This window comes from Oxyura jamaicensis, chromosome 4, assembly GCF_011077185.1.
Source record: "Oxyura jamaicensis isolate SHBP4307 breed ruddy duck chromosome 4, BPBGC_Ojam_1.0, whole genome shotgun sequence".
NCBI classification, from domain to species: Eukaryota; Metazoa; Chordata; class Aves; order Anseriformes; family Anatidae; genus Oxyura; species Oxyura jamaicensis.
The window spans coordinates 96,243,121-96,268,492 of record NC_048896.1 but is presented as its reverse complement, the minus strand read 5'-3'; the positions used below and the strand labels follow the sequence as shown (position 1 = coordinate 96,268,492).

At 44.0% G+C, this 25,372-nt stretch overlaps 1 protein-coding gene across 1 annotated transcript; it reads left to right on the top strand.

Annotated features, from left to right (window-relative positions):
* Positions 1 to 1,184: 1,184 nt before the first annotated feature.
* On the top strand, positions 1,185 to 24,511 carry M1AP (meiosis 1 associated protein; the record flags this gene model as incomplete). Its single annotated transcript, XM_035325856.1, is given in 10 exon segments — positions 1,185 to 1,463; positions 5,435 to 5,617; positions 8,205 to 8,382; positions 15,173 to 15,346; positions 16,861 to 17,011; positions 18,195 to 18,336; positions 18,912 to 19,118; positions 20,101 to 20,370; positions 20,415 to 20,511; positions 24,420 to 24,511. Coding segments are annotated over 10 exon segments (1,773 nt in total), but the record flags the coding sequence as incomplete, so codon positions are not given.
* Between the last annotated feature and the right edge of the window lie 861 nt (positions 24,512 to 25,372).

Here is a 25,372-nt window from a genome sequence, read left to right as displayed (position 1 = left end):
TTGTTCCAGTGCCCTGAGAGACCACAGATCAGCTGGTACGCGTACAAAGCCCCTGGCCCGCTTTTTTTCTGCTTCCTTTCCTATCTCCCCCCCCCCCTCCCCTCCCCTGCAAAAGTGCAGTTGTGTTTCCAGATGAAAGGGTGGATATTTGAAAGAAAGCATACAAAAAGCGGTCCATGTGCTTTGTTCTCGTACCAGCTGATCTGTGGTCTCTCAGGGCACTGGAACAAGCACCACCTCTCTTCCCACACACATGGGATCCAAGAAATCAAGAGCCTTCTGCTTTGCTTTGCTTCCTTGTGCAAGCTATTGTCTGCAATGCTGACAGCTCCATCAAGCTGTTCTGACAAATCTCTGCGTTGTTTGGCACAGCTCTGTGACGCACAATAAGCACATCCGCCTCCATACATAGCATTCCCAGTGTCTCTAGCCAGTTCTGGGAATCAAAGCTAGTGCTTGGCTGGACAATACTTTCTGTTGGAGTTTGTGACATTCCAGATTTTTACGGCTTGCTGTACTCCATGTGCTTGAACAGTATGAGATACTGCAGGTAACCTTAGTGCTACATTCATTGAAGCTTTTGTTAATGCAGAGAGATAACTTTGTGTGTCAGAAACTCCGAAGAAAGGTTGGTTCACAATGTAAAACTGATGTATATGCATTATTTTATTTCTGCATCATGATGGCCTTTTTTGGATATGGCAGCTACTCGTCTCATCAAGGAGTGGGGGCTGTGCTCTCATCAGGATATTGGGTATGATCACTTGGCCACTGCAGAAGCAGGGGTACTAGTTCAGGGTCTTTTTATCCACCAGCTGTTGGAAATCACTGCTGTGTTGGAGATTGTTGCCACACACCTGAGTCATACTGGAGGATTGTATCACATAGCTCATCCATGGGCTAGGCATGGCTGTGCTAGCAACATTAACTGCTCCAGTTACAGCTGCACAAGTATATTTGCTATGCATCTTTTTTGGTTGAAAAATTTTGTTTTCTGACTTTATGCATTTTCCCTTATATTGACACGGCTTATCCTAAAGTATGGACAAATACTTTGGTGAAAGCTATTGAAGTCTGATTCGCTACTGTTTGCTATGTCTCACATTGATTTCAACTGAATGGGAAAAGGAGAGTCTCACTCATTGATATTTGTCAATTTTTCCAGCTCAGATGCAGAAGGGTAACTTGACGTCTACTACCTATGTTCAGAAGCCATGAATTCCAGAAAATTACTCTCAGAAACACGGAGAACATTTCCTGATACTAAAGCACACTGCCAGCAGCCATCACGGATTCTCATTGTGGATGTCACATCAGCTTCCTGGGCCAACACTTGTTCTGTACTCTCTGAAGCTCTGGAAAACACACTCTGTTTGGCATGCAGATTGACAGGTCCCTGCCGTGTTCCCCTTCTTAGCCTCTATGTGGTGCAGAACCAGCAGGAATGTTTGCTTCCCTTTGTGGTAGGTGTGAAATTGTCTCTTGGGATGTAGCAAACATGAATGCAATATGTTGTTGCAGTTCAGTAAAGAAAGTTATGATTTACTACAAATTTATATTTTAAAAAAAAATCATTCTAAAAGAGTAAAGCCTGATAGACTTCATGGAAGAAGTGAGTTTTATGCGAGAATGGTGTTTAAAAGGGGAAGGTTCATGTTTTTGATCTGTGAAGTTGCTCATGTGCATAAATTAGGTTTTGTACTGTTCCTTTCTGTACCATCTGTTGTACTCTCCCATATGCTACTTCCTGCACTGTCTGTGCTGCTTCAAACTTACCAGTCACAACTCTACAACTGCAATCATTTGGATGGTGAAATTGCCTGTATACCAGTTGATTATACAAATATTGCATCTTTGGGAGGTGTTCCAGACCTTTAAGGGGAAAGGATCAGAATTCAAAGTATTTTTGCCAAATTTGAGAAATATCCTGAAATATCCTGATCTAAGTCAATAAGAACACGTACTTCATTCACATAGGGATATGCAGCAGAATAAACATAGACGGAGATAGTAGCAGCTCTACAATAAAAGTTTGGGTTTGGAAAGCATCATAAAGTTCATGGGAATCTATGAAGTCATCCTACTGCGGTCATACTGAGCACTCTCATTTATGGCTCTACTGGCTCTAGCTTCCAGGGATTTGTTCATGTATTGCCTCTTTTGGCTAGATTGAAAAACCTGCTTATATCTTATTCTTTCTTGCTCTAGAGATAATCAGGTTCCCCCCCTGTAATCTTCTATGGTAAATGAAAGAGAACAAAAGATGAGTCTAACTGCAAGGTATTTTTACAGTCCCTTAATAACTTCCAAGCCCTTCCCTGTATTCACTCTTCTGTCTTTTTCAAAGTTGATTCAAAATATGGTCACTGAGATGGGATGCTACATTCCAATACCAGTCTCAGCAATGCTGTAAAGAGAGCTAAGAAGTATCCCCTCCTCCTGTTTGCTTGATTGGTAATCAGATCAACTCTTTTGCCGTAGTGTTGTGTTTTTCTGGGACTTGTCCAAGCCAGCAAAGTGTGCACCCAAGCGCACGCAGTTCTCACCCAAAGACTTGAGCCAGTACCGCAAGCCATGTTGATAGGAACCCTCCAGTTTTGCCTGGGTGTTCTTCCTACTAAGCCATCTCTATTTAAACATCTGCTTATGTACTCAACATCTATTTAAACATCTGCTGAGGTACTGAGGACTGTTTTTCAGAATTGTTTTTTTCCCTTTTAGGGACAGTAAAGTATAGCAGGATTGCTATCTTTGATGGACCTAATTTTGTTATAAATGATTTCTGGTCCTCTGCAGCTTCTCAGAACAGGACCAATTTTATATCTCTGTCTGCTAAACATCTATTCAATTTCACCCTTCTCCAGAAATACTTACTAGTGCTCCTTCACTTTTTCTGTACTTCTGAATGTACCTCTTTGTGTCAATAATGCATGTTTATCACTTTAATTTTCTGATCTAGCTAGAGAATAACTTGATAGTTCTCAGTGAGAAACCAAGATACATATATATTGGAGGTTGCTTATTAGACAAATCATATGAGGTCAGGAAACCCCCAGAGCTGAAAACAGAGGCTGAGAGAGTACATGAGGAAGTGTCATATATGGTTGCCTTTTTTTCAGTCTTCCCCAGGCACATGTTTAGGGTCTATGTTCCACTGATCTCCCCTAATAGCCTAACTCTAATAACTCCAAAGAGCTTCCCTGGAAACGGAGAGGTGATGCTAAAGAAAGGGAAACTAGGAATAAAGTAAATAACCATGGAGGACAACAGACGGTGACACAAGGGGAAGTGAACATTAAAGGGTCAGAAACTTTAAAAGCGCAAGTGGATAAAGACTGAGAGCACCTCCAACTGATGGGAAATCTTCACAGAATCACAGAATCATCTAGGTTGGAAGAGACCTCCAAGATCACCTGGTCCAACCTCTGACCTAACCCTAACAAGTCCTCCACTAAACCATATCTTCCTACTGTTTTTCCCTGGGGATGGGCAGCAAGGATGTCTCAAGTACATTCCAGAGTTGAAACTGCAGCTTGCATAGACCAGCCTAAGTTAATATTTAAAGCAGCTGTATGCATGCAAGAGAAAATGGAACTCTGCTGCTGACAGTTCCAAGACACCTACGTAGTTAACTGGGCTTTTGACTGCCCTGTAGCACATGCTGAGCCCTGTTCTGCCACTCAGGAGCAATACTTGACCTGAGACAGACGGTTTACATCTCTGTGAGCTGCAACTGCCTCTTGGGATTGAGGGCAGGCATCTGAACTGTAGGGAGTTTTGCTATAGCACTCTGAAGAGCATCATAGCTCTGTGCATGTATACAAAGTTCCCAGCCTCACAGGAGAACTGAGATAATGGGCCAGACATTTCTCACACTGTAGAGTACAGCTGGTATGAAGTGTGGTGACTTTCCTTAAAACTGCTCATCACCATTCTGACGAGAGGTTTGGGCTGTCCCAACTTTCTGCCTCACCTTGTTTGCAGAGCCATCTGAGCTGCCCGTGACAAGCCTCAGCCTACCTGGTTCATAACTCAGTCACCCTAAAAGGCCATGCTGTAAACCATGGCTGCTCAGAAGCTGTTTAATGAATCAGTGCCAAGTTCCTAAAGCAAATGAAGCATACGTTCAGCTGTTGCCTCTTCTGTGAGGAAAGTGACTTCTGGAAGTAGTGTCTTATATTGCTTCAGACAGATTTGCCATAGTTCTTTGACAGTTTTCCTTGTGGCCACAATTTGCCAGGTTGCTTGCTGGTTATTTGTCAGCTTGGAGTTCTTGTTGAAGCCCAGGTGAGCTGACATCTGTGTAAATGCTAGCTATGTTCCACACACCTTTGGATCCTGGGTGCGCTCTCACTTTGTCACATCTATGCTAAAGCAAGGATATGGCTTGGTAATAGCTACTAGGTAGCTTTAACCAATATGGCTCGGGGAAACAGAGTGTAAGGGGCCTACCAGGATCGTGGCCGGCCTGGTTCATTTTCAGACTGCTTCCTATAGATTTAGGTGATCAGTATAAAATGATACCAGCTTCAAGGAAGTGATGAGCAACATATGTGATATATGGGTTTGGTAGCCCTAGACTATAGGTAATCTAAATCACAATAGCAGACAGTGAGAATATAGCCCAATATCCTCCAGTACATGAGACTGACACAAGGAAGTATAGTGGAACTCATCAGATTAATAAACTGTGCATTTGTAATGTTCATCTTGCTGTAACGAGTCAGACCAGCTGTCCTTGGGGCAGCCATTATGCAGCAGTAGTTGTTCCATGAAAGAATAAAATGTTTTCAAAAGACAACTTAGAATAAGTTTTCTTTTCTGATACTTGCTTTGGTATTTCATTTTTGAAGCAGGAGAGTCCACAGACCTTCCATCAGCATTTGTTCTGAAAATGATTACTGTGGTGCATGTTCTAAAAGAGCATTATAAGAGCATAAGAAATGCCTTACTGGGTCAGACCAGCAGCCTACCAGCTCAGTCTCAAAAGGAGAGGCTGTTTTGGGGGAGTACCCCAGCCCAAGCGCTTTCTGCTGTTCTTTCTCCTTGTGCTCCCACAGTTCCACAGCTGCTGTATTAAGAATGATGAAGGATATGTCTGAAGCTATTCTTGCTATCCGATTATGGACCCATTACCCATGAGTCTGTGGACCCCCTTTTTGACCTGACAATGCAGTCTGACTACAAGCCCTCCAGTGTGCAGGTCCCAGAGGTCCACAGCCCGATGAGTGATGGAGTATGGGTATGACAATGGTGATATAGCCACGGGTCAATTCATATCACTGTTCATGGCTTTATGACTAGTAAAAAGCTCCTGGGCCTTGTCTTATCACACTGCTGTGAATTCAAAGGCCTCATTCCAAATTATGGAAAAATATTTCATATTATGTTTGACATTCTCTGTGTTTCAATTTCATTGAATATTGTTTTTCAGCAACTGAAGGAAAGCTTTGCACGAGTTCAAGCCTGCATTTCAGAGCTCCGTTCACTACCAAGAGAAGGCTGTTTCCCACAGGGGGGAGATGGAGTGGTACAGGCTGTGCAAGATGGATTGCAGCAGTTCAAGCAATACAGCAGACACACAGCAGCAGGAGGCTCAACAAATAGTTCTGTTGAGGTAAGAAAACATTGGGAAGATGGTAGGAGCCATCTATCAGACTTGTGACTTTGCCACTTGTTGACACATTAAGATGATAGTCTGTATGGTATCTAAAGACCATGGGAGGGAAAGAGTAATTAAGAAAATAAGCCCACCAAAATACCCATGTTGCAATCTCTGAATGCTCATGGATAAGAAACAAATTTGGGTTTGAGATACTTATGGAGAATGACTTACTTTACAATATAGAAAAATGCATTTATTTTCCAAGCATTTAAGACTGGCTCAAGCAGAGATAGCTCTGTCTTCTTTGTACCCTCACTTCAGGTAGTTATATACATTGATAAGATAAGCTGATGATGACTTCTTGGTACAGGTACTAAAGGAGCCTACCAGCAAAGGCACCCTTCAAGATTTGTTGCTTGTAAACTGAGAGGGTCTAGTGGGTAAAGTGGTGATTGGCAGTCAAAGTGGTCATAGTGCCCATGAAGTAGCTGAGTTTAAAATTTTGGGTGATAGGAGGAAGGCTGCCACCAAAACTTCAACCCTGGATAAGGGGAGAGCAAACTTCAGGCCGCTCAGGGAACTAGTTAGTAAAATCCCCCAGGCATCTGCTTTTGAAGACTTTAGGGTACACCAGTGGTGGTCACTTTTTAAATACCACCTCTTAAGGGCACAGGAACAGGCAATTCCAAAATGTCAGAAGTCAAGCAGGAGGGGTAGAAGGCCAGCTTGGCTGAGCAGGGATCTTCTTCTAAAGTTTAGGCATAAAAATAAAGTGTATGGTTGCTGGAAGCAAGGTCAGCTGACGTGGGAGGACTGCAGGGATGCTGTTAACCTCTGTAAGGAGAAAATCCGAAACTTGTGCATGATTTGCTGCTCCAGCTGGATGTATATAAGTCTACAGGGTCTGATGGGATTCACCAGAGTGCAGCCGCACCAGGCTGCCTGCCGTGCAACCTCCTGCTGCCCTGTGGCCTGCTGCTGCTTCAGGGAGAGGACAGGGGTATGGATAGAGACTGGTGATGCCGCATGCTTGCATGTGAACCTAGCAGAAAGGTGAGGTGCTTAAGGAGATGTTATGGTTATGTTAGAAGTACAGTTTCTTTAGTGTGAGACCATGATGGCCAGCATTTGTAGCACAAGAGCACCATTAGCAATTTGCTTGTGCAAATCAGATGCAGTCTTCAGGCAATGTGCCTTTTCCTAACTGTAAAGCCACGAAGAGGCAAGAATATTTCTAGCTGGCTAGTAGGCATAGGAGGCAGACTTCGTTGCAAACCATAGTCATACAAAACCCAAACATTTGATAAAAAACTATTGAAAATGCTTACTCTTTGGAGTAATCCTCACCTCAGAGGGACAAAAACAGCAGCATCAGTGGGGCCAAGTCTCAGCAGCAGCTATGGAACAGGGAACACAGCAAGCATGCATTAGGATGAATAGTACTTTTCAAGTCTCCTGCAGACCATTCTTTGGTCACAGTATCATAGAATATCCGAGTTGGAAGGGGGCCACAAGAATCATCAAGTCCAACTCCTGGGTCCCCAAAGGACCACCCCTCCACCCCCTCAAAAATAATAATAATAAAAAATCAGACCATGTGTCTGAGAGTGTTGTCCAAATGCTTCTTGAACTCCAGTAGGCTTGGTGCCATGACCACTTCCCTGGGGAGCCTGTTCCAGTGCCCGCCCACCCTCTTGGTGAAAAGCCTTTACCCGATGTCCAGTCTGGTCAGATTGGGAAATATAATGGTATTCAGAGATTATATTGAGGAACTGTAGTAATAGGAAGATAAGTTACAGTAGCTATCTCAGCTTTTATATGTGGTAATATATTTCTTCTGGTCTCCGACTGGCATGTGATAATGTGAATCAGGTTGTGAAAAGGGTAAAGCTACAGATGAGATACATCCATGCTTTTGACTAAATAATGGTGCATCAGTATAGCAAATGCTGTCTATATCTCTGCAGATGATAATAGTCTCTTCTAGAAAGTCCAGCACCCCCCACTTCAAGAACAGTAATTCCTAAATTTTTCAGTAATTCCTAAAAGGAGATCATAATCCTTACTTCACTCTTAATACCTCAGAGCCAAACACCAGAGATACATTTAGATGGAGAAGTTATACTTTACTCTGGAAACACCTTTAGGATAGACTATATTCACACACACGTATATGTATATGTATATATTAATAATTCACATCCAGCCTTCAAGTGGGAGAGCCAGATTTAATCTTGAACTATAACTGATACAGGAGTGGGAAGTGGTGCTTTCCTTCAGAAGAACTCAGGCAGAAGCACATATCTTGACTCATTGCCCTTAAGTGCAAAGTATATTCTATAAGGCAGCTGTTGGTTGTTCCATATTTTTCCAACAGCAGCACCAAAACTGTTGATGTTCCTACAGCAAACCTCTGAATACGCTATATTGGCTTACAAAAAAAGCCAAGGCTCAAAAATCTATGATTTTAAGTCTGCTTTTGAATAGATTATATATTTTTCTCCTTTCTCTGTGCTATTCAGAGAGCAGCTCACCATCATTGCTGCAACAGAGGATTAGGGTCATAGGCAGCTCTTGAAGTCTGTAATTTGTGTTTCAGATCATAATTTTGACAAGCCAGTCAGGAAAAGAAATGGTAAAGCATCTGGAGAAGAAGTTAAAGGATGTAGACCTTGTGAGTCTGCGAAGAATACAAGTTATTGAGGTTTTGAAGAGAGGCTTTTTGGAGCCTGAGAATGTGGAACAGTGTATGCTAGCAGAAGAGCCCAGCAGCAATGGTGAGTATAAGACAAACAAGGGAATTGGAAAAATCATGGCTTTGGACAGCAGGACAACCACTACTTCTTGCTTTTGTCCAATATCCACTATTTTTTTCTATCATTTAGTTTCACTCACTTAAGTGGGAACTACTGAAACTGAAAACAGCAAGATGCTTGTACTACAACACTTCTCTGGGAGCGTTATCACATTTAAGCAGACTTAGCACATGACTTCACATACTATTTTATCTCTCGGTATTACCAAAATTGATTTCATGTGCAATACAACTTTATTGAGGGGTTAAAGAGAATAAATGACTCCCCAGAGTTTGTGGGGATAGCACACACTCAGACAGTCATAATGATAAACACTAACCTTTCATTTTGCCCCTAGACTACATACATACTCCTCTTCACTAGGAGGAGTTACTCTTCCAGACCGAGTTGTGTACTTACTCTCCCACTCTGTGCTGGTGCAGCCTCACCTCGAGTACCGTGTGCAGTTTGGGCACCGCAGTACAAAAAAGGATGTGAAACTGTTGGAGAGTGTCCAGAGAAGGGCTACAAATATGGTGAAAGGCCTAGAGGGGAAGATGTATGGGGAGTGGCAGAGGTCACTTGTTTCCTTTGGTGACCAGTGATAGGACCCAAGGGAATGGTGTCAAGCTGCGACAGAGGAGGCTCAGGCTGGATATCAGGAAGAGGTTCTTCACCTTTTTTTTTTTTTTTTTTTTTTTTTTTTTTTTTTTAAACAACAACAACAACAACAAAAACTTTGCTGTTATCTCACACTCAAACTTCCCAGTAACAAGACACACCTGATTACCAAGCCTCAGTTCATGTGACAGGTTCTCACAACAAGTTGATAACAAGCTTGATAAACCCGAGTCACGATTCCTTGCAAAGTTAGGATAAGGTCTGTTACTCCCAATGGAGGTATTTTTTTTTACAGAGTGACGAACAATATTGGATGTTGTCACCTTACCTATCTCTAGCTCCTCTTCCTTTTTTCCTGGTTGCAGTAGCAAATTTCTGGTCACTTATCAGAGTAGGGGGTTGAGACTGTTTTAGGTAGATCACAGATTCCTTTTGGTCCTGAGTAAGTACACCCCAGACCCCAAATGCTATTTTTCCTGGCCTTATCTCTAAAAAAACTCCTGCACCAATCTGTGTGCTTTCAGCAGTGAGAATTTAAGCTATAGTAATGAGAAATTCAAAACCAGGAATTTCTACTAGCTTCTGTTTTGAGCCTTTTTGTTTCATAGCAAATGATTCTGAACAGACTCTACGTAAGTCAGCCAGGCGGTGAACAGAAATCCTATACCACAACAGTTTAGTGGCAGAAGCCTGTACAACACAATGCTGCTCTAACTGCAGTTTTCATTTCTGTATTTCATTTTACCTGACTTTCAAATCTGCTCAGTTATTTCAGCTCTTTCTGAAGGCTGATAAAGTGACTGCTAAATAGCAGGAGCTTGCACTGATTTTCTCTCATCTGCAGCACAGCACATACTGCTTGCATTTTGCCACAGGTGGCAGTTGCTCTCCCTGTCACCTCGCCTCCTAGTAAGCTGCTGCCCAGGCTTAATCCAACTCTGAACTCTCTAATCAAGCACTGAGAAGTATAGCAACCCTTTTACTACCTGCTGAAAGCTTCCTGCCCAGAAGGGACTGTCTCCCTCAGTAAGGTTATTCTGGACTCTGCCTATTTTAAAACAGAGGCATCAGGGAGAGTGCTCCTCCCTGCTGCCCTGAGGAGAAGGCTGCTTTTCTTCCTGAGCAGCACCGCTGTCACTGAATCATAAGGAAGAGGATCAAGGTTCTGTCACACTGACATGATTTTAGAATTAATTCAGGATGTCAGAACACCAAGAGCACCTAAACTGCAAATTACAAAATGATTTTGGAAAGAGCTGTTGCCTACAGCTCTGAGGCTGAGGTGTTCTTTACAAACCATATGGGAAGAGGGCAGCATTTTAGGTAGCTGCAAATGCTGACTTCTCGGATAAAGAGGATTATTATCAGGACTTTGCATTGTCCTCGTGCTGCACAGAACCCTGCAGGAAGGCTTTGGAAAGCTAGACACTACAAAACAGAAGATGCTGTGTGCCTCTTAGTCACAAAACTGCTTTAGAACATGCAAAACCCCATTCTATTGTCTAAAGTGAAGTTGTGTAGCCCTTTTGCCCAATAAATGGAGTGAAAAAAAGAAATAGAGGTACAGTACATTGAATTTCAGACTATGAAATTCTGATTTTCTGAGTCTTCTACTTATAAGAAGATTCAGGTGATGTATTCACAGATGATTAAGGGATTGGAGCATCTCTCTTATGAGGAAAGACTAAGCGAGCTGGGCCTGTTTAGCCTAGAGAATCATAGAATCATAGAGTATCCTGAGTTGGAAGGGGCCCACAAGGATCATTGAATCTAACTGTTGGCACGATACAGGTCTACCCCAAAATTCAGACCATATGACTAAGAGCGCAGTCCAAACATTTCTTAAACTGACAGGCTTGGTGCCATGACAGGTTCCCTGGGGAGCCTGTTTCAGTGCCTGATAGCCCTCTCAGTGAAGAACCTCTTCCTGATATCCAGCCTGAACCTCCCTTGTCGCAGCTTGACACCATTCCCTTGGGTCCTATCACTGGTCACCAAAAAGAATAGATTGGCACCTGTCCCTCTGTTCTCCCTCGTGAGGAAGCTGTAGGCCATGATGAGGTCTCCCCTCAGCCTCCTCTTTTCCAGGCTGAACAGACCAAGTGACCTCAGCCGCTCCTCATACGTCTTCCCCTCTAGGCCTTCCACCATCTTTGTAGCCCTCTCGTATTTTTTTCTTTAAAGAAATCCTGTAAGTCTGCAGACCATTTATGTAGTAACAAACCTATCCTAATATAAAATTATTGGAATTAAATACTTAGCTCTTCTCACTTTTCCTGCCCCAACCCTCTCAGGAGTTTTGGAAGTGAAATTCAAGGGCATGAGACAAATTCTAATTAGTGAACAAGAGAAAGAATCAGCGTTTGGGGCATGTTTGTGCCAGTTTTCTGTTGCTATGAAACAGTTGTCTTTGGTGAATGCCAGGTGCGCAGAAGCAGCCTCATTAAGCTGGGCTTGTCAAATATCTGGTCTAGGCTGGATTTTTTTAATGTATGCAAGAAATAAATACATATAGTGTCAAATATGCTGCTGACTATTGTCATCAAAACAGTTACACTAGGGAAGGTGCAGACAGAAAGCTGGAAGTTTAGTCATTAAGGACATAACAGCTGTGACACCTGGCTGGACATTAGTGTATTATCTTGGATTTGTACACCATGGTTTCAAGATGCTTTTATGAACAATCCACTGAGAAACTAGTATTTCCATGTTAGAGTCTCATGGAATATATGGTATTACCCTACTTTCGTCTTCTGGATGTTCTGTAGGGCTGTAAACTCTTCAAGACACATATCATCCTGTTGCCTTGATTGTACTGCATATACTACAGCGAGATTCTAATCCACTGCAAGGGTTCCTACTGGGCCATTAGTGAATGTGATCTGTGTTATTTTACTCTCACAAATTGCTTCTTCCAAATCCTAGAAGATTTGGAGTGGATCTGCATTGTGAGAAAGCACCTGATTTTTGAGCTTTTACTCTCAGCTAGAAATTTTCCTCTCTCAATAGCCCTAACAGGGAAAAAAGTAAAGCAACATGCAGTTACAATTTCCTATAGCACTGAAAGAAGAAAGGCAGGATCAGGATATCCACTTTCACAGGCTCATTTCAAGGTTAACGCAGGTAGAAAAGACCTATATTTTGAGGCCCCGTGGTTAGCAAGTCTTAGAATAGCTTTGAAGATGAAGAACAGCCTGTCTTGGATGAAAAATTCTTGCCGTTTTTTCTTTCCTTACAAGAGCAACCTCTCTGGGAGTGTGAATTTCTAGACAGAGACCGTGTGACAAGCAGTAAGGATTGGTTTTTCAAACTGCAAAGCCACTCCTCTGTGGAATAGACTAAACCTATGGTGTTTCTTTAATGGTGAAATGTTGGGGCTTGGCAGACTGCAGACTGGAGCAGAGATCATGATATAAGTCCAATAAAGAGACCAATACATAAAGCTTTTGTGGAGGGTATAGTGTGTATTTGTAATCAATAGGATGCAGTGGACTGGCCTCTAATGGATTTCACAGTAATTATCACTATGTCTGTCTTGTCCCTACCCCATTATGAACACTTAGAGCGTCTGGGTATTGCTAAACCATTTGCAAATGATGGTTAATATTTATGTCATATAGATGCTGGCCCTATCTGTCTTTTGGGGAAAGAAAAAAACACGCATTGGAGTTGGAGCATTGATACATTTTTTATGAACATAATCCATCTTCTAAAAGCCCAAGGGAACCTTTTTCTATATGCTCTGCAGACTGACAACCAATAAATGGCTTTGCATACCTGGTGTTCAGGGATTCCTAGAGCCATCACACAGTAGGCATCTGCATCCCAACCCAATTTTCCTTCGGACACCAGTGAATCCAATGAATTTATTTTTACAATTGCCATGTATTGTGCTAACTTAAGATGTATAAGTAGCTACATATCTATTAGAGAAAAATAAAAAATAGGAAAATATTTACTGAGGAAAGAACTAAAACATTTACCAGCCCCAAAACACTGTCACTCAAAACACAGCTAATTCCCCTTGTCACTTATGTATACAGCATTTGTCAAAGTAAATTACATGCATTTCCTGGTGCTTTGTCTTTTGAACTACTAATGCCATCTCAGTGCATATCCCAGAGAGATACTTACATCTAAAAATCTAGGGAATTCATCACAGCTGAAATACAGCCAGCAAGGTCTCCAGGTGCATGCTGCATATTAGTGCATGCTGCATGTTAGTGCATTCTGCAGGGAAACAAGAACAAGAGCCTGACAACAGTGATAGTTCTGTTCACGAGGAGCTGTCTCCAGAGAAAAACAGGGAATTCCCTTTCACCAGAGTATTCTCCACCATTGCTCCAAGGGGGAGGAACTCCAACTCCCATAAGCATCAGATAAGACTGAGATAAGGCATGATAATAGTCTTAAGCTATATTTGAAAACTACTGCAATAATAATAATAATAACAATAATAATAATAAAGGAATTCAATGTGCCTGAAGCCAAGGACAGTCAGACCAGACTTTAAGAAGGAAAGGCTTTCAGTAGCAAGGACAGTGTAAAGCACCTCCATGGCGGGTAGGAGTTGATACTACTTTGCTGCAGAAGTACAGCCTACCTGAGCTCAATGCCTTCCTCAAGGCTGCAAGGAGAAACAACTGGTAGGCCATCCTACTCTGATGGCCAAACTACAAGTTGCAAGTTGCAGACCGTTTGAAGAATTGCAGTCTCTTTTAGATTATTTGCCATGTAGAGGGAGATTAATGAATTTCTCTCTCCTATTTTTTTTTTAATGTATTTTAATGTAGGAGAGGATGCGTAGTGTCATGTTTGCAACCTATAAATACTAAGGCATAAAGAAAAGATTTCTCATTGCAGATGAATATAGCACTGCATTTTAGTCTCCAGCTGAACTGGTAGACACATTTGGGAAAACAAACAAACAAACAAAAAGGCTATTTCTGCTGTGCATTCATTGTCAGTTGTATGTTGACCCGATTAATGCAAACACTCTGTTCCTCCCGTGTTTATAAACACCTGTATTCCATGTCTTACACATTTTGCAAATTGTTCATCAAATTCTATTTTTTCCCACTTTCAACTATTTTATTTTTATCATTTTTAAAAATTACTTAATCTGCTAGACTGTATGCCACCTTCTCATTTGGGTTATTACTTAGGGTGTGAAGGGTTTTATTTATTTATTTATTTATTTATTTGTTTATTTATTTATTTATTTATGTTAAAGGGTTTCATATTGTTTATGAAGTTCCTGACTCTGCTGTCCAGCCCACATTTGCCCATTTCTAAATGTCGTGGACAGATCATATATATTTGCTCTGCACCTTCATCATGGTGGCTTAAATACTTGCTAGGTATTTTTAACTTCTTTTAATTTATTTTGAACAAATCTAATAATTTTATGCATTTCTCTTCTTTGAAATGAAATGTAACCATGGTGGATAGCTTTGACTGTTGTTTTATCTACAGGGATGTTCTGCTGTATGATTGTTGTTACCAAGCAGTAGTTCAATAGTTACGTATTGAACCATGTCTTCTGTGCTGTGCAGGTCCAGATCAAGTTTTGCTTCTGTTCTTGTCAGGTCTGTGACTAGCTGCTTCTTTAAGTATGCACTGAAGGTGCTTAGCAATTTTGTTGTGGGTCCATATTGCAAAGTAACACTCATCTTCAATATAAGTAGTACTTTTCCATCACTATGACAAAGTGCTCCGTTACAATAGCATTTCTGTTTTGCAGTTTCTCTGATTTCTCGTAACATGCATCCAGTGTCCCTTGCTTGTTGAAAAGGAGAAAATGGTTTAAACTTTAAAGTCCCTAAGGTCAGTGCTAAGATAACTACTTACACCAGCAGATCACCAGCAGAGAACGTGTCACATCTACTCCTCTGAAGATGGTAGTAGCTACTGCATCTGCCCTAGTGATGAAGACAGTTGTTGATTTGACCTGTGGAGCATCTCGGCTTATAGCAAAGTTCTTCTGAGAGGGCAGGTGTCACAGTTCTGTGTTGTGATTTGCATGGTAATGGCTTCTGAAGCACCTCCTATGTGAAAGCATTTGAAGAACTAATGGGGTATAGTGTAGTGGAAAATGCAGAAGAATGTTCTTTTCGATGGCTGAAAATATTTTCACCATTTTTCCCTGCAGACATTGCAATCCTTGGAATGGACATCGATCTGCAAACAATAGAGGACAATGTCATCAGCTTGGAGATGCTGTTTAAAACATGGCTTCATGACTGTGGCTCAGAGAGAGAACACCTCCATCTCCTCCTTCCATCTGGAGGCTCCAGCTATGCCACCGCACCCAAGACCACCCTAAGTATTTAATTTTCTCTCCCTCTCTGCAGGGGACTCCTGACTCCCACAACCTTAATGATTACCCAGGCCTGTCCTGGGCATGTTCCCCCTACATACTGAGATTCAAGTAGGGCCTCTGGGTGACACTGAAAGCTGTCTGGATTTTCTGTTGTCTGAGTCTGAGGGGCCATCTCCTTAGAATGTGTCTAGGTTGTTGTGTACTGTGGCTGCTGATGCTATAGTCCATCTCCATTCTGCAGCTAAGATGTGCTTTGAAGAGCATGTGACTTCATAGCCACTGGATCAAAGTAAAGGGGACTTACACACTGAGAGCCAGAGACCTTCTGGCTGTTACATAGCTCCAAAATTGTGTTCCTTGTGCTTGATGCTAAAGGTCACTTAAATAAAAGCTGTCTTACAAAGTCACTTGGCATGTATTTTTATCTATTGACTTAGAACTGAAATAGGTAACATAGCTAGACCTGCCAACACACTAGAATATTTATAAGGAATATGTTGTTGTTGTTTGTTTGTTTTTCCTTTTAAGAGCCTAACACCAAATTCCTAACCCACACTTGGGTTATAATTGTGCTGCCATGGAAATCTGCACATGCAGTACCAGCACCCCCCTTCCCAATATGGCTCTAATGTGCTACTTCACATTGCCTGGGCAGTAGAAGCACGCTTGTTTTCTGCTAGTGGTCCACAGGCTAGCTCTAGACTGGAAGCAGAGCTCATAGCGCAGTTGGTGCTGGTGGCTGGTGGAGATAGGTGTCACAGCAAACAGATCAGAAAGCTTGGTGTGACTTTTTATTTACATAGTAGCTACCATAACAGCCTCCAGATCAGTGCAGACAATTATGTTTTTATTCTTAAAGATTGATTTTCCTTCATCATAACACTGAATTTGATATTCAAGGTATTGTATTACTGAAGCTAGCAAGACAAACCAGGTTTCTCAGCAGTCAGGTTTTTTCACCTTCCCACACTCAAGAAGTCTTTAGAAAGCCAGTGAATGTGTATCTTGCTATATAACTTACTACACCAGAGCTGGTATCCTCAGTCTAGCAGATTTCTCCACAAACACAGCTAGAGAAGCTGGCAGGAAATAGCATGGCCCTGAACCCTGTGTGGCATTGGGAAAGATGCTTCTGCTCCCTCTTCAGCTGGCCACACATCTCCAAAAGTGGAACTTGCCTGCATGGTTTACCAACCAGTCATTGTTTCAGTAATGTGCCAAGCAGGTGGTAGCTCCTCTTGGGAGAAAACTTGTTGCCTTCTTTTGCCACAGGCTTTAACATTGTTCTGCCAGAGAGGGAGATAATATGGCTTATTTTTTAGGTAGTCCTGTGTGAAGCCAAGTGTTGGGACTCAAAGATCCTTGTTGTGACCTTACAACTCAGGATATTCCATGATTATATTATTCCCTTAATAGCTGCTGTTGCTAGAAAACATTAAGTGTATGTAAGTGCTTTGAGCATGTCATGTGCTACACATTGCCATTTCCAGCAGTCTAAACCAATTTCCTTCTCCTAGTATGCCTGAAGTGTGATTTGCAGGAAAGACTGCTTGATCCAGCTCTACTTTTTGGGACTGTTGATGGCACCATGAAAACAGCTGATTCAAATTCATCCCGCCAGATGACAGCCTGGCCAGCTACAGTGCTGTATAAACTCCAGGTTGTAAAGTAAGTGTTGTTATGTTCTTTGTGCTTGGTAACTGGAAGGCTCATACGGTAGTAACCTTCATTCTTTCTGTGCAATTTCAACTAGGAATCAGTAATAGCAATGTAAAGTGCTGGGGACTCAAAGAGCTTGTGAGCAAAATTCTACAGCAAGACACCCACATCCCCTGTACCTCTTAATGTTATGGATTAGCACATCCCACACATGCTGACAGGTGTGCAAAGTCAAAAAATATTGTTACCATGACACAAGCACTTTTGAGTGTAAAAACATAGATGTTATTTATGTAACAGTTGTTTCCTTCCAGTGTGAAGTCCTGTAGGTTGTAGCCATTGCCCCATATATAATATTGCTGTTCTCTCACTGCCTACAAGCAAAAAAAGCAATAAAAGCTTCACAGTGTTGCATGACTTCAGGTAAGAATTTATTTGCTTTCCCATCAGCAAGCTCTGCTGGTAGGTACAGAGAATAACAAGAGTGATACTCTCTAGTGTCTTTTCTGAGCTTTGTTTTTATTTTAAAAAGTTGTGTAATTTCTGAACTTTTTTCTGTACAATTTTTCTTAAAATGATTCTCAGCCTGTCAGTAGTTGAAGAGCACTCAGTAATTGTGCATAAACGGCCCACATCCGAAGCACTTCAGCTACTTAATATCTATCAGCTCTGTCATGAAGCCTAAGCGTGCTACAGACAATTTTAAGTATTGCAAACTAAGTGGTAGTGTTTGAGGTGGGATCCTGGCTGTATGCAGGAGCAGAGCACAACATCTCAGTTTAAGTGAAGAATAACCACAATATACTAAAATCACTTAGGAAGAGATGTAACTGCCTGAGTGAGCTATTGCCCAAGAGGCCAGATTACTAATCTGTTCTGTATTCAAAATGCATGAGGGTTGGACATGGTCCATGGCATGCTCTTGACAACACAGATACAAAGGAATCTGGCAGCATGCTGCAGGATGCTGAATTCCATGCTGATCATCGAGAAAGCCTTGGATGGCAGCTCATTCCACTGTAACTGGACTTTTTTCCAGGGTTTCATAGTGGCAGGCCACAGTATTACAGCCATTTGTAGCAGTATTGCAGCTGATACTGCCATAGCCCTTTGAGTTACTCATCCCCCTGCAGTCTCATCTAGGCAGTTTCATGCTGGCTGTGCTTCATTAACATAAGCTGTACTTTTACAGAGCTCTGAAGTCTGAAGGAGTCTGTGAGTCTGTGCTGTATGGACTGCCTTTCATCATCAAGCCCACAAGCTGCTGGCAGCTAGACTGGGATGAACTGGAGTTAAATCAGCATAGCTTCCATGCTCTCTGTCATAGTCTTCTGGTGAGTGTAAAACTGCAGTCTCATGGGGAGGGATTGACACAGAAGGGAATTGTTAGTGCACATCTAGTAAGATCTATCTAGCCTTCACCAGAAAACATGTTTCAAAACGTGCAGCTTCATCTCATGGGCCAGGGTTGGGCTTCTAAGTCCTTCCAGCCAATGGAAAGGACCACTGGAAAGAAGATACAGCACATCAAATCTTAGAGGTGCTCTAGCCTATCAGAAATCCAGTGTTTGGAGTTATAAAGTGCAAAGTTAGGAACGGAGTTAGACAAGCATTTTTAACTGTGAAAATAGTTAACCAAGGCTTGGGATGTGGAAGACTTTCCCTTACTAACAAGTCTTAAATCAAACTTGGATGTTTTCTTAAGAACTGTCATGCATTCAATTAAAAAAAAAAAAAAAAAAAAAAAAAAAACTCAGGTTGTCCTCATCCACAGTGCAGAATAGTGTTCTTATTCTGACACGTATGAATGACTCTCTTGCTCCTGAGCCCACCAACCCATACAGCAAAAATGCTGATGGCAGAGGCTATTGCACCTTTTTTCATGTTGAGTTTGGTGTTTGCTATTTAGAAAAGGAAGTGGATGCTTTTGGCCAAACTCGATCCACAGAACACTTGTCCAAGCTGGAATATCGTGGTGCACTCCTACTACATCATTATCCCTTCTGACTCTGCCACTCTGCTTGTCAAAGCAGTCGCTGTAAGAGAGCTCCTGATGCCATCAGTCTTCCCAGCCCTCCTTGCTGAGCATCCTGAGAGAGTGCAGGGCCCTATAGAGGTAAGTCACTGATGGCCCTACACAAAAATATGTGGAAAGGATCCCAGCTATACAAGCAGGGATCTGAGTAATGATGAACCTTCACGCACAGGGAACGCAAATGCTACTGAGGTATACTTACCTCCCTTGCTCCTGGTGAACATGGGGCTCTTCAGACTGCAGACAGATGCTTTAGGCATAAAATACATCAACACAAAAGCTCTCTTGGTGTCTTCCAGTAGCTTCAGGCTTCTGCACTTCCTATTGTGCATCCATACATTCTTCTCCTGAGTTTTCTGTCTGCTTCAGGTGATACCAGAAAGGGCAGGGCTCTCACTACAGGTCTTAGAAGATGAACAGAGGAGGAAACATCCAGTGGTGACTGGAATATGATGAACTTCTCCAAAATTTCTTCCCAGCAGCCAATATGTCCTACATTTTTCCTCACAGACAGAAAAATGCCTGTCCTTTGGAACAATGCTGCTATGTGAGAAGGCAACTTCTATCAGCTTCTGAGGCTGGGAGGGCAGCAGAGAAAGGCATTGTTTGTGAAGGAAAGGTGCAGCACCATGTGGTGGAGTTGGTAGGGCAACTGGAGGTGTATCTACGGAGGGGCAATCTACAGAAGAATTATTGAGGGTAACAGTGTGTAGACAGGGTGCTACAGATTGTTGTCTGATATAAGGCATGGGGGAGGATAGTACTGTATCCTGCAAGGGAACGCTTAAATCCACTGAGACCTGTTTGCAGATGCCTATTGCTCTATACACAGCTAAGAGCAGTCCTCGTGGGCTGCAGCACAACCAAAGAGCCTGTCTTCCTTCAGCATGCCAAGAAGTGTCATCCATCTCTGCACAAAAAAATATTCACCCCCCCCCAAAAAAAAAAAGAAAAAAAAAAGAATAAAAAATAACACTATGATGATAATGATAATAAAAGCCTACAGCCTTGCAGCCTTCACCTGGCATATCTCATTGCCACTAGGTTCTTTCTATCTGAGCAGAGTGCCCTGAACAGCTTGGAAGTAGAAGTTACTTATAACCCCTTGCACCTGAAAAGCAACCTCTACAAACACCTGAAGAGTATGTTGTACAGACCACTGCACAGGCAGCAGGCCCAGCCCAGGGACCAGCGACCAGAGCGGCATCAATCCAAGCAGGTATGACTCTTGCTTTTGACTAGCCTAGGTAGATCCTGCCTTGTCCTCCTGATCTGCTTCCTGCAGAGAAGAAACAGGTAACCCCCTGATACCCTGATGGTATAGGGAAAGCAAGCATAGGGCAGCAACAACATTCACTTGCAGCTGGTAGAGCTGAGAGTTGGGTTGCACAAGCAACATACCCTTGTGCTATGGGGGAGATGGGTGCTGACCAGCTGGCACATGCAGACACAGTAAGACAGCATGCTGAGAACTGTTGGAGAAGACAGCCCCTCCTTCCACAAAGTGCATTCATTTTTTTCTCCCTGCATTGCAGCATCAGAGCAGAGCCAAAGCCACAGTAGCACCCCTTCTGATGGCTCCTTCTCCTGCCCAGTTGTTCAGACCAGCAGTGGTGAGGAAAGATTCCTCTGAGTACTCCTTTCTCCCCAAAGAGGACGATGAGTTCCTGCAGTGAAAATACCCCATGGCACTGCTTATGCCTGCTCACGTGCAGTTACAGCTTGGCTTCTGCTTGGCTGCTAAGGCTTACTCACTGAGCCGGAAGCGGTCAGACAAGACACTAAGCCTGGCCGTGGTCAGACAGGCACTTCCCATTGTTTGTTCCTCCTTGTTTTATGGTTTTGTTAGTCACTAAGTCAGCCTACAGGAAGCTTGCTACTCTGGGGCTCCTTGTCCCCTTGCTATTCAGCTATCCCCTGCGACACCCTGTATTTCCCATTATCATCAGCACACATCACCAACATGCCTCAAATTATGGTTTCTTAGAATAGGCTAGTGCAGCCCACAAACCACAGATTACTGTCAGCAAGTGCAGTAAAGCTGCAGACAATGTGGTGAGGAAGTCAGGCAGATAGATAAGAGTACAAAGCAATGTCAAACTGCCCTCATCCTGCAGGAGCAGCTTCACCAGGGTGTTTGAATACACATAAAACAGGGCTTGTGAATTTACTCCTAAAGCCCATTGATAATGCTGTCCTCCAGAGCAGCATTATCAATGACAGTGATGACTTGCCTGCTTCCACGGTGGCGTCAACTGTCCAGCTCCCCAGCTTGCAGATGGGTTTGTAGCAAGTGCCAAGCCAGCAGCAATGCCCTGGCTGGCTCCTGCAGCGGGACCCCAAGCACCCTTCTCTCAGACAGCTGTTGCTTGGATGCACTCCTTCCTGTGGCCTGTCCACACCTAAGGTGCCATTCTGCAAGCCAGCATGGCCAGTACATTTTGGACTCATTAAATGGGGGATATAGCCTGGAGCTTTCCAGAGAGCTTCTGCCCAGTGCTAGCACAAGTGTGAGCCCCAGCTTTTTCAGTGCAGTGATAGAACAGCTGCTACTGCCAGAGCCGAGTAGAGTGACTGAGCCAAGGTGGGGCAGTCTCACTTGGCTTCCTGGATACTGTACACCACCAGGCACTTGTGTTCTACTTTGTTCTGACATGCTGTTTCAAAATAAAGTTTTCCCATACAACATTACCTTACTGCCTGTGGTCTATAATGCATATGGTGTGCAGCAATCCTAGCACTGACCTGTATTTCCTGAGAAACAGCTGCGGTTGACCAAGGGCATGGTGCAGGCAGCACACTCCCCGAGGGACTGCAACCAGCAGGAGAGCAGAGTGAGCCGTTTCCTCCAGGATCTCAGCTCAGTAACAGAGTCTGATTGCCACCTATTGTCTACCTGTTCATGAGGCATGCACTAAGGTGGCAGAGCACCCAGCAGAAGAAAAGGTAATGAGAGCACCTGTTTGTCTGACACTGGTAGTCTCATCTCAATCTTGAATCTTAACAGTACGCTACTGAGCTGCAGAGGCTCCGATGAGGGCAGCAGTACCCTTCCCAGTGCTGAGGGCAGGGGAAGGAATCACAGATGTTATGAAGTCTGAGAAGTTCTACCTGCTTCCTCTGCGCCCCTGTGGGAGCTGTGCCTTGAACAACTGCCTGACTACACATCTACACAGTTGCATGCGAAGCCTGGGTCCACCTTGCCACTGTTTTCTCCTGCATGGACCTGTTCTTCCCATGCCCCAGGAGCACTCCATACTTGGCAGGAGGTTGCATTGAAGGCAGCTGCTCAGGGCAAGATGTTAAGGGCAGGTACCTCAAGGACAAGGCAGACATCCCTGACAGCATGGGGAGATGCATTTCCTGGGGTGTGAAGGTAAGTAGCCAGTCCTTACCTTTCTCTTAAGAAGCTCAGGGGGTGAGGAACTGGGGAGTGTCCAGTAACAGATGGCAGTAAGGCACATGCAAATCGTCCCACCTGGGGCATGCAAACCAGACAACATAAAAGTGACAAAATCAGGAAGATAAAATAATCCACTCCCCCTCCTTTACCGATCTGTTGACCCAAATGGAAATTACTTCAGCAACCCTATCAGTGGAAAAAAGTAAACAAACAGACTGGTGGTTTATTGTGACTGGAAGGAGGCTGCTAAAGGGGAAAGTTGTGAAGAGGGAAAAGAGACTATAAAGGGAAGTAAGTCAAAAAATTGGGGCTGTTGGGGGATTCCTTTTGAATAGCCCTCCACTTGATCACCACGGTGATCAGCTCCTGACAGCCAGAGGGGACTTGGGTGCTTTCCCAAGTACCAACATGGGAACAAATAACCTGGCAGAACAGCTGTCTCACACCTGCACCATACTAGGGCCCCAAATGGGAGGAGGAAGTAGTTATAAAAGGATGCATTTTTCACAATGGGAAACAGAAAAAGGCAATACAAAGAGGAAGAGGATGGCTGGGCGCTGGCAGCTCCCAGGTCATTTTCTCCTGGTAAAAACTGCCACCTGGCCTATAGAGACCAAGACTACTTCATCCCAGCCATGGCTGCTAGACCTGCTGTACTGTGGGGGCATTTCTCAGCTAATGTGGGGTCTGGGCTTTTCGCAGAGAACAGGAAAGCACACAAGCTGTCCTCACACAAGGAAGTCTGATATCCAAATCACATTCCATGCTACACTGAGTCTGGCTCGTAGCACCCGGACAGGGCACAAGCAAACAAAACTGCTTGTCCAGAACCATTTCTGCAGTGCAAGGAAACAGTGAGCCACCAAGAATGAGCTGTGTATCCCCAAGCATCTCAGCAAAGCCTTGACTCAGGACAGGCTGCCAGGATGCTGTTCCCCCAAGTACGCAGACTGCATTCAGCCATGGCACACAATCACTGTGATGTGCCAGGGCTGTCTTCACTCTGCACCTGATAATTTCACTGTTCAGCACGTGGAATTTAGTTGTAAGGAGACAGTGGAAGCAGGGCAAAGGGAAGGGAAAGACAGAGGAAATCCTAATCTAGACAAAATCCAGGAAAGTCATTTCCTGCTCCTGAAGTTCCTTGCAGACATGCATTGGCTACAGGATGGCTGTGACAAGCCAAAGGCTCATGCTGTATTTGCCTTGTTTCTAATGCTCTCCCAAAGCATCTATGGCACCCTGAACTGCTGCAGAAAGGAGATAAAAGTGGAGCACAGAGCAGCAGTTTGAGAAAGATGGTAAGTCTGGTCCACAAGACTGAGACAGAAAAAAATGGACTGCTCTCCATATCAGCAAGAGACCTCCAGCCTGCATGCACTGCTGACACGTGACAGAGCCCGTAAATAGAACAGGCCACATGTAGGAGTGTTCCTCCTGCCTTGTGTGGTTACCTCTTAGTTTTAAGCCAGTTGTTACGAGACAGGATGTCATTGCTGAAGCAAGAAGAACAAGCATCTTTTCATCCCACCCAGAAAGAGTGCAGTGCTGTGGTGAGAACAATGGTTCTGGCACAGATGCTGAGCATTTTCCTTCTTCACTGCCACTCTAGTGAAAGCTCGATCAGCCACTCTGGAGCCAACACACCATCCTGAGACACAGGGGCAGCAGTGACAGAGATGCACAAATACCCACCACAGCATGGAAAGTAGAGCCCCAGAGCTCAGCTCCCGGAAGGTTGCTCATCATCATGTAGGGCTTGGAGCTTGACACTGGAGCCACAAGCAAGGATAACGGGCAGGCACAGTACTCTTCCCTGGTGAGGCTGGACAGACAGCTCTCAGGACATGAAGCACCTGCATAGGGCCACCCAGCAGGTAGGTGTGAGGAGAAGACATGCCTGTACTGGGCAGGAACAGACTCATCACAGCCTCTCTCAGGCTCCTAAAGCCGCTTAGGCCTCCTCCCATCTCCTGCAGCAAAACCCCAGCAGGGAAGAGGACCAGCACAGGATAACGACGACAAATTGGTCCAGGCTACACACATGATGTACTATTACAGACAGGACTGAGGAACCCCCCCCCGCAACTTGGGCACCAAACACCTGCTCAGAGCTCGCTGCCTTGTTTCCATCTGCCCAGTCTCAGGGCATGAACCTGGCCCTCCAGACTTCCCCACTGGTTTATGGCTCCCTGGGTCTGAGCTGGGGCTGGAGAATTCATGCTTAGCTCTCTGCACGGGTGTAACAGACTGCTTGCTTATCAGATCGCTGCTCTGCTGCTGTCTCCGTCAACAGGCTGGCAAACCTGCAGAAACCACCATTAGCCCCAGACTCAAGAGACAGCCAGCCCCAGGGTGCCTGGCACAGCCCTACACGGAAGGAACAGAAATTTTCTCATAACCACTACCAACACGAAAAGAGAAACCTATTTTCCCTTGCACAAGTTTCTGTCCAAGGATAGCCACATAGCACTCACAGCCAAACCCCTCACCTCAGACCACAGCAGGATCACAGCATTTGCCATTAAAGTTAATGGAACCCAGACTGGACCTTCTGAAGGTGGGTGCGGGGAGGAAGAGAATCAACAGAAGGATGAGGCTGAGGAAGGAGGGAACCTGTGACCAATCAACAGTCATGGAGCTCCAGCACAGACCTGGAGCCTGGTTCTGCCCAGCCTTAAGCCTGGAAGAGACCTGCACTTGCTCAAGTCACCCCAGCGTTTCATGTCCGGACCAGCACTGGTATCCGTGAGTCTGACACATGTGCCTTAATGTGCTGGCATCAGGGGATCCTAGCCACTGCTGGACCTGGCACCCACTTTCTTTGCAGTTTCCCCTTAGCTCAGTAGCTCTGGCACAGATAGACTGGCATGAGTGTGAGCACCACTCAGCAGGGGCACCAGGCACCCCAGTGATGCACCAGCATTTCCCC